General features: G+C 38.8%; 6 protein-coding genes across 6 annotated transcripts; 1 reads left to right on the forward strand and 5 right to left on the reverse strand.

Moving 5' to 3' along the window:
- Positions 1 to 1,019: 1,019 nt before the first annotated feature.
- Positions 1,020 to 2,122, forward strand: GCK72_021268 (uncharacterized protein; the record flags this gene model as incomplete). Its single annotated transcript, XM_003097978.2, has 2 exons — positions 1,020 to 1,099; positions 1,150 to 2,122. 2 exons carry the CDS (start codon positions 1,020 to 1,022, stop codon positions 2,120 to 2,122), a joined length of 1,053 nt encoding a protein of 350 aa, XP_003098026.2.
- GCK72_021269 (uncharacterized protein) lies at positions 1,667 to 4,042 on the reverse strand (the record flags this gene model as incomplete). Its single annotated transcript, XM_053734149.1, has 3 exons — positions 1,667 to 1,828; positions 3,128 to 3,911; positions 3,963 to 4,042. 3 exons carry the CDS (start codon positions 4,040 to 4,042, stop codon positions 1,667 to 1,669), a joined length of 1,026 nt encoding a protein of 341 aa, XP_053583062.1.
- A 794-nt stretch (positions 4,043 to 4,836) lies between these two features.
- GCK72_021270 (uncharacterized protein) lies at positions 4,837 to 5,841 on the reverse strand (the record flags this gene model as incomplete). The annotated part of the gene is made up of 2 exons (XM_053734150.1): positions 4,837 to 5,710; positions 5,762 to 5,841. The coding sequence occupies 2 exons, from the start codon at positions 5,839 to 5,841 to the stop codon at positions 4,837 to 4,839; spliced, it is 954 nt and encodes a 317-aa protein (XP_053583063.1).
- Positions 5,842 to 7,429: 1,588 nt separating this feature from the next.
- GCK72_021271 (uncharacterized protein) lies at positions 7,430 to 8,429 on the reverse strand (the record flags this gene model as incomplete). Its single annotated transcript, XM_053734151.1, has 2 exons — positions 7,430 to 8,297; positions 8,350 to 8,429. 2 exons carry the CDS (start codon positions 8,427 to 8,429, stop codon positions 7,430 to 7,432), a joined length of 948 nt encoding a protein of 315 aa, XP_053583064.1.
- Positions 8,430 to 9,719: 1,290 nt separating this feature from the next.
- On the reverse strand, positions 9,720 to 10,211 carry GCK72_021272 (uncharacterized protein; the record flags this gene model as incomplete). Its single annotated transcript, XM_053734152.1, has 2 exons — positions 9,720 to 10,080; positions 10,132 to 10,211. The coding sequence occupies 2 exons, from the start codon at positions 10,209 to 10,211 to the stop codon at positions 9,720 to 9,722; spliced, it is 441 nt and encodes a 146-aa protein (XP_053583065.1).
- A 653-nt stretch (positions 10,212 to 10,864) lies between these two features.
- GCK72_021273 (uncharacterized protein) lies at positions 10,865 to 11,635 on the reverse strand (the record flags this gene model as incomplete). Its single annotated transcript, XM_053734153.1, has 1 exon — positions 10,865 to 11,635. The coding sequence occupies one exon, from the start codon at positions 11,633 to 11,635 to the stop codon at positions 10,865 to 10,867; it is 771 nt and encodes a 256-aa protein (XP_053583066.1).
- Positions 11,636 to 11,946: the final 311 nt, after the last annotated feature.

An 11,946-nucleotide genomic window follows, 5' to 3' on the forward strand; every position in this document is an offset into this window, starting at 1 on the left:
GTCTTCTACTTCAAAGGCTGGGCCAGCAAGCTTGAGTGTCTTAGCATTTGTAAATTTCCAATCATTGAGAGAAAACCTCTCGTCGTTATTTAAATAGAAACTGACACTAACGGCATCAAAATTCCCTTTGAAAATTTCTCGGAGGTAATTGGGTTTTCGGATGTGTCCGGAAATGGTAACTGCTGAAGTAACAGGAAAAATTATTCTCAAAACTTTTAGAAGCGGTGACTCCGGAGAAAAACTCCACGAAGTGGTGTCCTCAACAATGACTTCATCAATTTTTGGAAGCTTTGTGAGGAGTGGGATAAGAGCATCGTATTTAGGGTCGTATTCAGATACTTCTGGGAATATCAATTTCTTAATTGACTTGCAGTGAGTGACGTCCATAATCGAAAGGACGTAGTCTATTGGAGATAGTGTACCAGGTCACCAAAAGATGTGATCATTTCCATATCTTAAATCAACTTTATATCTATCGGTATCCATATCCATTTTCAATTCTTCACTATTATCAAAAAACACTTTCATCTCGACTCTATTATCCTCCAACCTCAAATCGATATGGTTACACTTCATTTTGAGAAGTCTCACGTACATTCTGGCTCGTTTGGAGTAAATCGAAAGTGCAATTCTGAAAAAGGAAGCGAAATGGAAACAGAAATCTTATAAGTTTTCACTCACCTTTCCATAAAGTCCATTTGTTCCAAAATAGGCATAAGTACAAGGTGCGGAAGACGAAGAAGAGGAAATACAGTTGTCATCTTGGTAGGAGGAGTGGAAATACAAATGAGGAGGAATCAATGAATTAGGAATCTGTGTCTGGTACTGTAGGGGTGCGACCGCAACGCACGACCGCGGCGCGTTACTCTGGGAAGATTAACACAACTCTATCTATTCTCCACTATACTCCTCCCCAACCTTCCCAGTGTGCCGCGTCGCCGTCTCACCCCTACTGTACCAGACATTCATTCCTCATTCATTGATTCCTCTTCATTTTTATATCCATTCCTCCTACCAAGATGACGACTGGTTTCCCTCTTCTCCGTCTTCCGTACCTTGTACTTATGCCTATTTTGGAACAAATGCACTTTGTGGAAAGGTGAGTAAAAACTTATATGATAATTGTCTCCAGTACTCTTCTTTTTTCAGAATCACACTCTCGGTTCTCTCCAAACGAGCCAGAATGTTCTTGAAACTTCTCAAAATGAAGTGTGAGTACACGAATTTTCAACTCAAGTATGGCACTATCGAGGCTGAAGTATTTCTTGATAACTTTGAAGTATTCAAACTAGAATTGTATATAAGTGGACATTTAGAATTCAAATATAGACAGGATGTACTTTTATGGAGCACAATGGGAGTACCTCCAATGGACTATGCCGTTTCAATTATGGACGTCATGCATTGCAAGTCAATTCATCAGTTTACAATCGCTAAAATATCAATGGAATGCAATACTCTTCCTCTTCTTGTGAACCTCCCGAAAATTGATAAAGTTGTTGTTCACAGCGATTTGTACGACGTTTCTCCCGTGAAGTCTCGGCTTTGCAAAGTTTTGAGAATTGTTTTGCCAATATCTTCTGCAGTTAGTTTTTCTTATGACGTGCTAAATCCCAAAGATCTTCGAGAAATCTTCAAAGCGAATTTCGACGCCGTGACTGTAATATTAAAAGATTGTGATGATGACATGCCAAATCATAAAATGTTTTCTCTGAACGATTTGAGGAGGACAAACATTAAGACACTTGAGGTTGTTGGTGCAGCCGTCGAAGTAGAAGACGTAAACCGCTATTTCAAGTGGTGGATGAAAAAGAAATGTAATATCCATCTGGAATATTTGCAAGTGGCGTCAAGAAGACGGCTAGGTAGCGAAGTAATCAATCTCCTTCTGAAAGGGCTCAACGCTGTTCAAGTTCCCATTAAAACAGAAAGAACATTCCGGGTACTGGAGAATATGAAACAGTTCATTCCGGAGGACTCGAATGAAGAGATTACTAGTGAATTTGATATAACAAGAGTCGACGGGAGAACAGCAACAATCAGAATTTCAAACTATAGAAACGTTATTTTCTACGTTTGGCCAGAATCTACTAATAATACAACGAATCTTGAGCCAAATTAGTCAACAGTCATGCGTAACTTTTCTTGGTTTTCTAATTTTACAATTCACGTATTGAACGTTTCAAATAACTGTTGTTATGCTTTCTTTTCTCCTGTCAATTTTGTTTTCGTTTTCATTTTCTTTTTTTGTTCCTATTTGCTGATTTCTTTGTCAGTCATTTGTTATTTCTGTATCTGTTTCATATTCGTTGAGTAATTTGCACCCAGCTTTTTGTCGATTCGTTAAAATGTCTTTTCTTTTCTAAAATAAAGATTTATGGGTGTGTATTTGTTATTTGGTCTCTATACTCATATATGGTTTTCCAATCATAAAAGAAAAACTTTTGTAACCAACTACTGGAGCACCCCAAAGTTTATAAGTTCTATTCAGTTCGATACAGTTTTCACGGAGGCTAGTTAGATGAGGATCGAAGAACTGCACTCGATGGGATCGACGCAGTGGTATTTCCAGAAATAGTAGAAAGGCCCTTCCGTTATTCGAAATACATTAATGATGGAAAGCGCTGTTGTTATCGAAGGATATTGGAAGATATGATGGAAAAGTTGTAAAAACCACTGCATTCAAATTTGATGGTTTTTTTTGCTACAGAATGCATTTCAAAATTGATCAAATTTTTACACGTCTGGCAAAAGCATCATTGAATCTTTATTTCAGAAATTAGTTAAAGCAATATTTAAAAAAACAAAAGACTAACAAAACAATCAGCGAATAAAAATAAATGCGATCAAAATAAGTCAAAAAGAAGAAGAAAAAAGATTCACAGCAAATAAGAAAGTATAGAAACAGTCGTTCGAGAAGTTCAATACATGAATTGTAAAAAGTAGAAATGAGTGAAGACTGATTTGGCACAAGATTTGTTGTATTATTAGTAGATTCTGGCCAAACGTAGAAAATAACGTTTCTATAGTTTGAAATTCTGATTGTTGCTCGTCTCCCGTCAGCTCTTGTTATATCAAATTCAAAAGCAATCCTGTCATTCTCAAACCGTTTTACGTTCCCCAAAACCCGGAATTCTCTCTGTGTTTCAATGGGAACTGGAACAGCGTTAAGTCCGTCGAGAATGAGATCCACACTTGTCTTGTCATATAATCTCACTTCCATGTATTCCAGTTGATCATTACATATTTTCTTCGTCCACAACTTGAAGTAACGGTTCAGGTCTCTCATGTTAAGCGCTACTTTATGAAGCTCAAGTACCTTAGAGTTTGTAATCCACAAATCATTAAGAGTAATCCAGTTGTCGGGCCACTTTAAAATCACGGCGTCGAAATTTCCTTTGAGAATTTCTCGGAGGTTATTGTGGTTTTGGAACCGATAGGAAATAGTAACTGCAGAAGAAACTGGCAAAACAGTTCTCAGAACTCTGAGAAGTTGTCTTTCTATTTGAATATATTCTTCGTAAGAAATAACGTCAGGCCAATGGTGATCAACAACGACTTCATCAATTTTTGGGAGTTTGGCGACGATTGGGATACAATCGTGTTCAGAAATTTTAACGATTATGAACTTATCGATCGACTTGCAATGCATGACGTCCATAATTGTGAGGACATAGTCCACTGGAAGTAGACTACTGTCGCGCCATGAATAAACCGGTTTATATTGATTCATGAAAGTGCTTCGTTGATATTCATTGATATACATATCCACCTCCAATACTCTAGTAAAATCACAAAACACTATCATCTCGATTTTGTTACCATTCCATTTTAACTTGACATTCTTACTCTTCATTTTGAGTAGTTTCACATACATTCTGGTTCGTTTGGAAAGAATAGAGAATGCGATTCTGAAAAAAGGAAGCGTAATGGGAACAGAAGTTCTATAGATATTGACTCACCTATCCAGAAATTCCATTTGTTCCAAGACAGGCATAAGCACGAGATATGGCAGACGGAGAAGAGGAAATGTAGTCGTCATTTCGGTAAATGGAGTGGAAATAAAAATGAGGAGGAATCAATGAATGAGGAATCTGCGTGCGGTGCTGTAGGGGTGAGACCGCGACGCACGACCGCGACGCGTCACTCTGGGAATATTAACATCCACATGGATGGCCGCTCTAGTGTTTGCTTCCCCAATGACAGTGGGTACAAATGAATGATGGTGAGAGGTGGATGAGGATAGACCGGTCCGCACGAACGCGACGCGGCTTTTCTGGGAAGACGAACATCTTCAGGGAGACAATGCAGGGGTACGAGATAGGGTACAGATGACTGAGGCAAAGAATCAATGTCTGGTGATGTGGGGGAGACCGCAACGCTCGACCGCGACGCTGCTAATCAAGGCTCAGGGAAGACACCAGCTGTTCGAAGAAAAATCTCCAGATGTTCTCATTGGAAAGCTAGGGAGAAAAACGGAATTCAAACGTGGGCAGCAGTTTGGTTCCAAGCGCAGATATATAAAAGTTGAGCCAGCAGCTAAAAATTTGGAACTCCAAAGTGCTAGAGTACCCATTATACTTTTGAGTTTGTCTTGGTTGAATGGCAGAAATTCCCTCATGAGGCTAACTTAAGTTCGTAATGTTAGACACAAAGTCATTCATAAATTAGACGTTACCATCTGCTAGAATAGTAATCTTCAGATATTCTCACGGTTACTGAGTGGTTTTCCCTTATTAAATATTTTCTTACTGTACTTATCACTTCATTCGGAATTCATTTATTAAAAGATGATTAAAAAGTGTTTTAAAAAAGTACAGTGCGATATACATTATATTACAGAGAAGCGTCAAAATTTATGAACGTTTTCGTAATAGCGCTTCCGAATGTAATAGTTGCCAACTGACCATCGATTCTTCTCACTTCGAATCCTCCAGTGAATACTGGCAGAGAAGATATTGATTGGAAGTGTCTTGCTTGCTGCTCAGTGAAACGAGTAGCATTTAGTCCATCCAGAAGAATGGCTTCATTGATATGCCCAGGTGATTTTACTGATAGATGCTTCAACCGATGATTTGATGTTTTGTTCAACCACGAAGAAAAGAAGCGGTTGAGCTCTCTCAGACTTAATGGGACTTCGCTCAATTCAAGTTTGACTGCGTTCGATGCTAGAACATCATCAATGCTGAATTGAAATCTCGATAAATCATCGTTAAGGATAGTCAAACGTTCCACATTCCCCATCCAAAATCTCTGGAATTCCTCTTGATTCGAAAAGGGAAGTTTAAACAAAGAAATCCATGAAGTGACTGGCGAGAGAATTTGCAGTGCTTTTACAGAAAAAGTGTTTGTACAGTTGAACATGATGTGGAGGTTAGAGACTTTGGGAACTACATCAGTAATTGAGAACACATCGTAGTCTGGTGTCCCATGGAGTATCAGTCTGCTTAGAGTTGAACACTTTGTCACTGCGAGAATCCTCTGGATCCATTGTTTAGTCGATAACCCGGTTTTCTTCCATTGCACCAGTTTATCGTGATGCAACAATCTAACCGTCTCCGGTATGTTTCCAAAAAAAAACAGTGTCAGATCATCAATTCTCATCTCAATATCGTAGGAACCCAATAGCAAATCGATGGAACCGAGAGATACTTTGCAGAAACATTTTGAGAGGTTGAAAGCTCTCTTGGAGATAAGGGAGAAGGCGATTCTGAAAATATGAATGTTAATGGAGATGAATTAAAATCAGATGCAAACTTACATCTCAATAATCTCCATGTGTTGAAGAATAGGAATCAGTGCAAGTCTAGGGAGGCGTAAGAGAGGGAACGGAGTCGTCATTCTTGTAAGGAGGAGATGGTACAAATGAATGATGATGAGAGATGGATGAAAAAAGGACTCTATAGGAGGATAGACCACTACGCACGACGGCGACGCGGTTGGAGTGCCCTCTGGGAAGACAAACATCTTCAGGGAGACAATGTGTACATACTGGAGTCTCTGTAGACCTCGTGAACCAATACACAAACCTTTGCCTCAGTTGGAGTAAGAATTGGAAAACTGAGGAGAATAACAAAATTCAAACCTAAAACAGAAGTTTGATTTCTAACGGTACTCAATAAAATGGATCGATTCATAATCAATGTTTTCTATATCTTATGGGAAGGATATGGGCAAAATATCTGTCCTATAACACAGTCTTACTGTCCTCATAACTTTATTCAGAATTTATTTATTAAAAGATGATTGAACAGTGTAAGGATTACATAGTTAGGTGTGATAGAGAATTGAAAAAACATCAAAATTGATATATGTTGTCCAAAAAGTGTTCCCAAATGTAATAGCTGCCAACTGTCCATCTATTCTCCTCACATCAAACCCTCCAGTGAATCCTCTGAATTTAGGGAACATGTTCGTTGATCGGAATTCCCCATACTTGTCAACCGGGCCGAGCCGGGCCGACGGTTTTTCTAGAATAATTTTTTTCAAAAAAATCGTACAAGGTTGGATGACAGCTCAAAAGATAGGTATTTTGAATTAATAACTTGGAACACTTGGGTAAATTCTAAATGTGCTAGAGTACTCATTTCATTACACTGAAAATGTTTGTGGCTTGTTTTTATTGAATATCAGAAATTTCCTCTTGATGTCATAACGGCAAGTTACTTCGTTAACTTAATTTAAGTTCTGTATGGTATACGAGTTAGACTTTATTGTTTGTGAAAGTAGTAATCTTCAGATGTCCTCACAACTACTTTGCGGTTTCCTCTCCTTGCATACAGCCTTACTGTAATTATAGCTTTATCCAGAATTAAATTATTAAACGATAATTGAACAGTGAAAGAAGAGTTTAGTGTGATAACGAATCATGGCCCGACATCAAAATTAATCAATTTTTTCGTTAAAGTATTTCCAAATGTAATCGCTGCCAACTTTCCATCTATTCTTCTCACATCAAACCCTCCAGTAAATACTGTGAACATGTTGGATGTTCGGAATTCTCTTGCTCGGTGTTCAGTAAAACGAGTAGCGCCTAGTCCTTCCAGTAGAACGTCTTCGTTGATATCCTCAAGTGATTGCACTGATAGATGCTCCAACCGATGATTAGATGTTTTGTCCAACCAATACGAGAAGAAGCGGTTGAGGTCTCTCAGACTTAACACAACTTCTCTCAACTCGAGAATGCTCCCTTATGAGGACGCTAGTCACTTTGCTAACTTAAGTTCCTATAGTAGAGCCAAAATCATTTATGAGTTAGAGACCAGCTGTTAGAATAGTAATCTTCAAATGTTATCACGACTACCGTGAGGTATCCCCTCCTTGTATACAGTCTTATTGTCCTTATAACTTTATCTAATTGTAAATAGAATTCATTTATTATAAGTTGATTAAAGAGTGAATGCAATTCAAAGTTAATTGTGATATAGAATCATGGCCAAACATCAAAATTAATATATGTTGTCCAAAAAGTATGTCCAAATGTAATAGCTGCCAACTGTCCATCTATTCTCCTCACATCAAACCCTCCTGTGAATTCTGTAAATTTAGGAAACATGTTGGTTGATCGGAATTTTCTAGTCCGGTTTTCTGTGAAACGAGTAGCACCCAGTCCATCCATAAGAACGTCTTCATTAATATCTTTAAATGTATTCACTGATAGATGCTCCAACCGATGATTAGATGTTTTGTCCAACCAGCTAGAAAAGAATCTGTTAAGGTCTCTCAGACTCATTGGGACTTCGCTTAATTCAAGTGAGACTGCGTTCGAGGCTAAAAGATCATTAAGGTTGAATTGAACATTTGATAAATCATCGTCGTAGATACACAAACAGTCAACATTCCTCATCCAGACTCTCTGGAATTCTTTTCGATTTAAGAATGAAGGTTCAAATGATGTGATCGATGAAGAAAAAGCGTTGCGGCAGTTTGGATATATTTTGAGTTCGGAAACCTTTGGAACTACATCAAGGACTGAAAACACATCGTAGTCTGTTTTTCCATTGACCACCAATTTGTTAAGTGATGGACATTTTGTTATATCGAACACTCGTTCAATCGATTGTTTTGGCGATAATCCGACGTTTTTCCATTGAAGCTTTCTCTTCCGATAAAACACTCCAACTGTCTTTGGGTCGTCTGGGTAGAAATACAGCGCTAGGGGTGACCCATTTGTCACTGCAATCCTCATACGAAAACCGTTAATCTCCATTTCTAAATCAATGTAGTGTGAAGATATTGTTTTGCGAAGACTTTTTGAGAGATTGTGAGTTTTTCTGGAGATAAGGGAGAACGCAATTCTGAAAAAGATGAATGTTAAAGGAGATGAAGTGAAATCAGGTGAAAACTTACACTTCAATGATCTCCATGCGTTGAAAAACAGGAATCAGTGCAAGCCTTGGAAGACGTAAGAGAGGAAACGGAGTCGTCATCTTGGTTAGGGTGAGAGGGTACAAATAAATGAGGAATCGATGTCAGCTGGTATCGGGGGAGAACGCATCGCACGACCGCAATGGTGTTAATCAAGGTTCCGGGAAGACAAGCATCTGTAGGGAGGCAACTGAAACATGCGTACATACTGGAGTCTCCGTAGACCTCGTGAACCAACACAAAAATTCTTGTATCTGCCGTAGTAAGAGTTAGAAATCATTGGCGAGACTCCAAAATACTCGGGTGTCATTTTACACGATGATATATCTCCGCAGCCGCGCTCCATTGACAACGGCGTTACAACCAAACTGCAGACTTGGCCTCATTTGAAGTTACATCACATTCTATTACACTAAAAATGTTCGGGTTTGTCTTGATTGAATCGTAGAACCTTCCTCATGAGGTTGTACTGGAGTCTCCGTAGACCTCCTGAAGCAACACACAAACTTTAACGCCGGTACATCCAAATTAGTGCTGGAGTGTTCATTCTATTATATAATACTAAAAATGTTTGGGGAGTTTTACAAGCTTCCCCGTGAGGTCAAAGCACGCTACACTCTGCTAATAAGTTCTTATCGTAGAAAACGATTTATGGAGTTAGACACCAGAATAGTGATATTCAGATGCTCTCACGGCTACTGTGAGATTTTCCCTCATTTCATACTGACATACTGTGATTATAGCTTCATTCAGAATTCATTTATTAGAAAATGATTAAACAGATGTAAAAACACATAGTTAAGTGTGATAGAGAATCATGGCCAAACAACAAAATTGATATTTGTTCTCCCAAAAGTATCAAATGTAATAGTTGCCAACTTTCCATCTTTTCTTCTCACATCAAACCCTCCGGTGAATACTCTGAATTGAGAGAACGTGTTGGTCGAAATGAGTTCTCTAGTCCGATTTTCTGATAAACGAGTAGCATTCAATCCGTTCAGAATAATTTCTTCATCGAAATCCCCAAGTGATCTCACTGACAAATTCTCCAACCGTTGATTAGATGTTTTGTTCAACCAGCAAGAAAAGAAACGGTTGAGGTCTCTCAGACTCATTGAGACTTCCCACAATTCAAGTTTGACTGCGTTCGATGCCAGAAGATCATCAATGTTGAATTGAAATCTCGAAAGATTATTTTTGTAGATACTCAAACATTCCACATTCCCCATTCAAAATGACTGGAATTCTTCTCGATTCGAAAATGGAACTTTAAGCATTTTGATCGATGAAGTGACTGGCGATAGAACTTGCAGTGCTCTTTTAGCTAAAGCGCTGCAGCAGTTGGGCCATATTTAAAGTTCAGTGACCTTTGGTATTACTTCAAAAACTGAAAACACATTGAATTTTGGTACCGCGTCGAGCTTCAGTTTTCTGAGAGATGGACATTTTGTCACATCAAGCACTCGCTCAACCCATTGTTCTGTAGATAATCCGATGTTTCTCCATTGAATTTTTTTGTACGGATAAAACACTTCTATTATCGTCGAGTCGTCTGTGTAGAAATACAGTGGTAGGATTGACCCATCTGTCAGAGCAATCCTCATACAAACACAGTCAGTCTCTATTTCCAGATCAATGTAGCGGAAAGATGTTTTTTTGCGAAGGTATTTTGAGAGATTGTAACTTCTTTGAGAGATTAGGGAGAAGGCGATTCTGAAAAGAAGAATGTTAATGAAAATGAAGCAAAATCAGATGCAAACTTACACTTCAATAAGCTCCATGCATTGAAAAACAGGAATCAGTGCAAGTCTTGGAAGCCGGAAGAGAGGAAACGGAGTCGTCATCTTGGTAGGGAAGAAAGAGGATAGAAGTGAGAGGAAGAATCAATGTCTGGTGGTGTCGGTGGGGAGACCGTATCGCACGACCGCGACGCGGCTGAAGTGCCCTTTGGGAATACAAACATCTTTAGGGAGAAAATGCAGGGATGCGAGATAGGGTACAGATGACTGAGGAATCGATGAATGGTAGTATCCGAGGATGCACCTTCAGGGAGACAATGCGTACATACTGGAGTATCTGTAGACCTCGTGAAGCAACACACGAACCTTCGCCTCTGCTTTAGTAAGAATTGGAAACCTAGGAAGAATGACAAATTGAAACGTGAGGGAGCAATTTTATTTCTAACGCCGATATATCCAAATTAGTGCTAGAGCGCTCATTCTATAACACTGAAAATGTTGAGGAAATGTCAGAAGCTTCTTCGAGAGGTCAAAACACGCAAGTCACTTTGCTAACTTAAATTTCTATAGTAGAGTCGAAATCATTCATGAGTTAGACTCCAGCGGTTAGAATATTATTCTTTAAATGATATCACGGCTATCGTGAGGTTTCCCCCTCATTGCATACAGTCTTACTGTCCTTATAACTTTATTCAGAATTCAATAATTTGAAGATAATTAGACAAAACATGAAATACATAGTTAAATATGATAGAGAATCATGACCAAACATCGAAATTTATGAATATTTCCTCAGAAGCATTTCCAAATGTAATAGCTGCCAATTTTCCATCTACTCTTCTCACATCAAAACCTTCAGTGAATTCTCTGAATTTAGGAAATATGTCGGTTGATCGGAATTCTCTAGTCCGGTTTTCTGTGAAACGAGTAGCACCTAGTCCTTCCAGAAGAACGTCTTCATTGATATCCTCAAGTGATTTTACTGATAGATGCTCCAACCGATGATTAGATGTATTGTCCAACCAGCATGAGAAGAATCTGTTAAGGTCTCTCAGACTCATTTTGATTCCGAGCAATTGCAGTTTGACTGCGTTCGATGCTAGAAGATCATCAATCTTAAATTGAAAACTTGATAAATCATCGTCGTGGATTCTCAAACATTTCACATCTCCCAACCAAAATCTCTGGAATTCCACTCGATTGGAAAAGGGAAGTTTAAACAACGTAATCCATGAAGTGACTGGCGAGAGAACTTGCAGTGCTTTTATAGCAGAAGTTTTTGTACAGTTGTTGGTGATTTCGAGGTAAGAGACTACATTAAGAAAGGAGAACACATCGCAGTTTGGTGTCCCATTGAGTGTCACACTTCCCAGAGATCGACATTTTGTTACATCGAACACTCGCTGAATCCATTGCCCTGTTGATAATCCGACGTTTTTCCATTGAACGTTGTTTTCACGATAAATCACTTCAACTGTATTTGAGATTTCTGGGTAGAAAAACAGTGCTAGGTGTGACCCATCGGTCATAAGAATGCTTATACAAACACAGTAATTATCCATTTCCAGATTGATAAAGTGGGAAGATATTGTTTTGCAGAGGCTTTTTGAGAGATTGTAAGTTCTTTTGGAGAGAAGGGAGAATGCGATTCTAAAAAAGATAAATATGAGTAGACATAAAATGATATCAGGGATAAATTTACACATCTATTGACTCCATTTGTGTGAAAACTGGAATAAGGGCAAGCCTTGGGAGGCGTAAGAGGGGGAACGGAGTCGTCATTTCGGTAGGGGAGAGAGGGCACAAATGAGATGAAGAATCAATGTCTGGTGGTGTCGGT

This window comes from Caenorhabditis remanei, chromosome V (genome assembly GCF_010183535.1).
Source record: "Caenorhabditis remanei strain PX506 chromosome V, whole genome shotgun sequence".
NCBI classification, from domain to species: domain Eukaryota; kingdom Metazoa; phylum Nematoda; class Chromadorea; order Rhabditida; family Rhabditidae; genus Caenorhabditis; species Caenorhabditis remanei.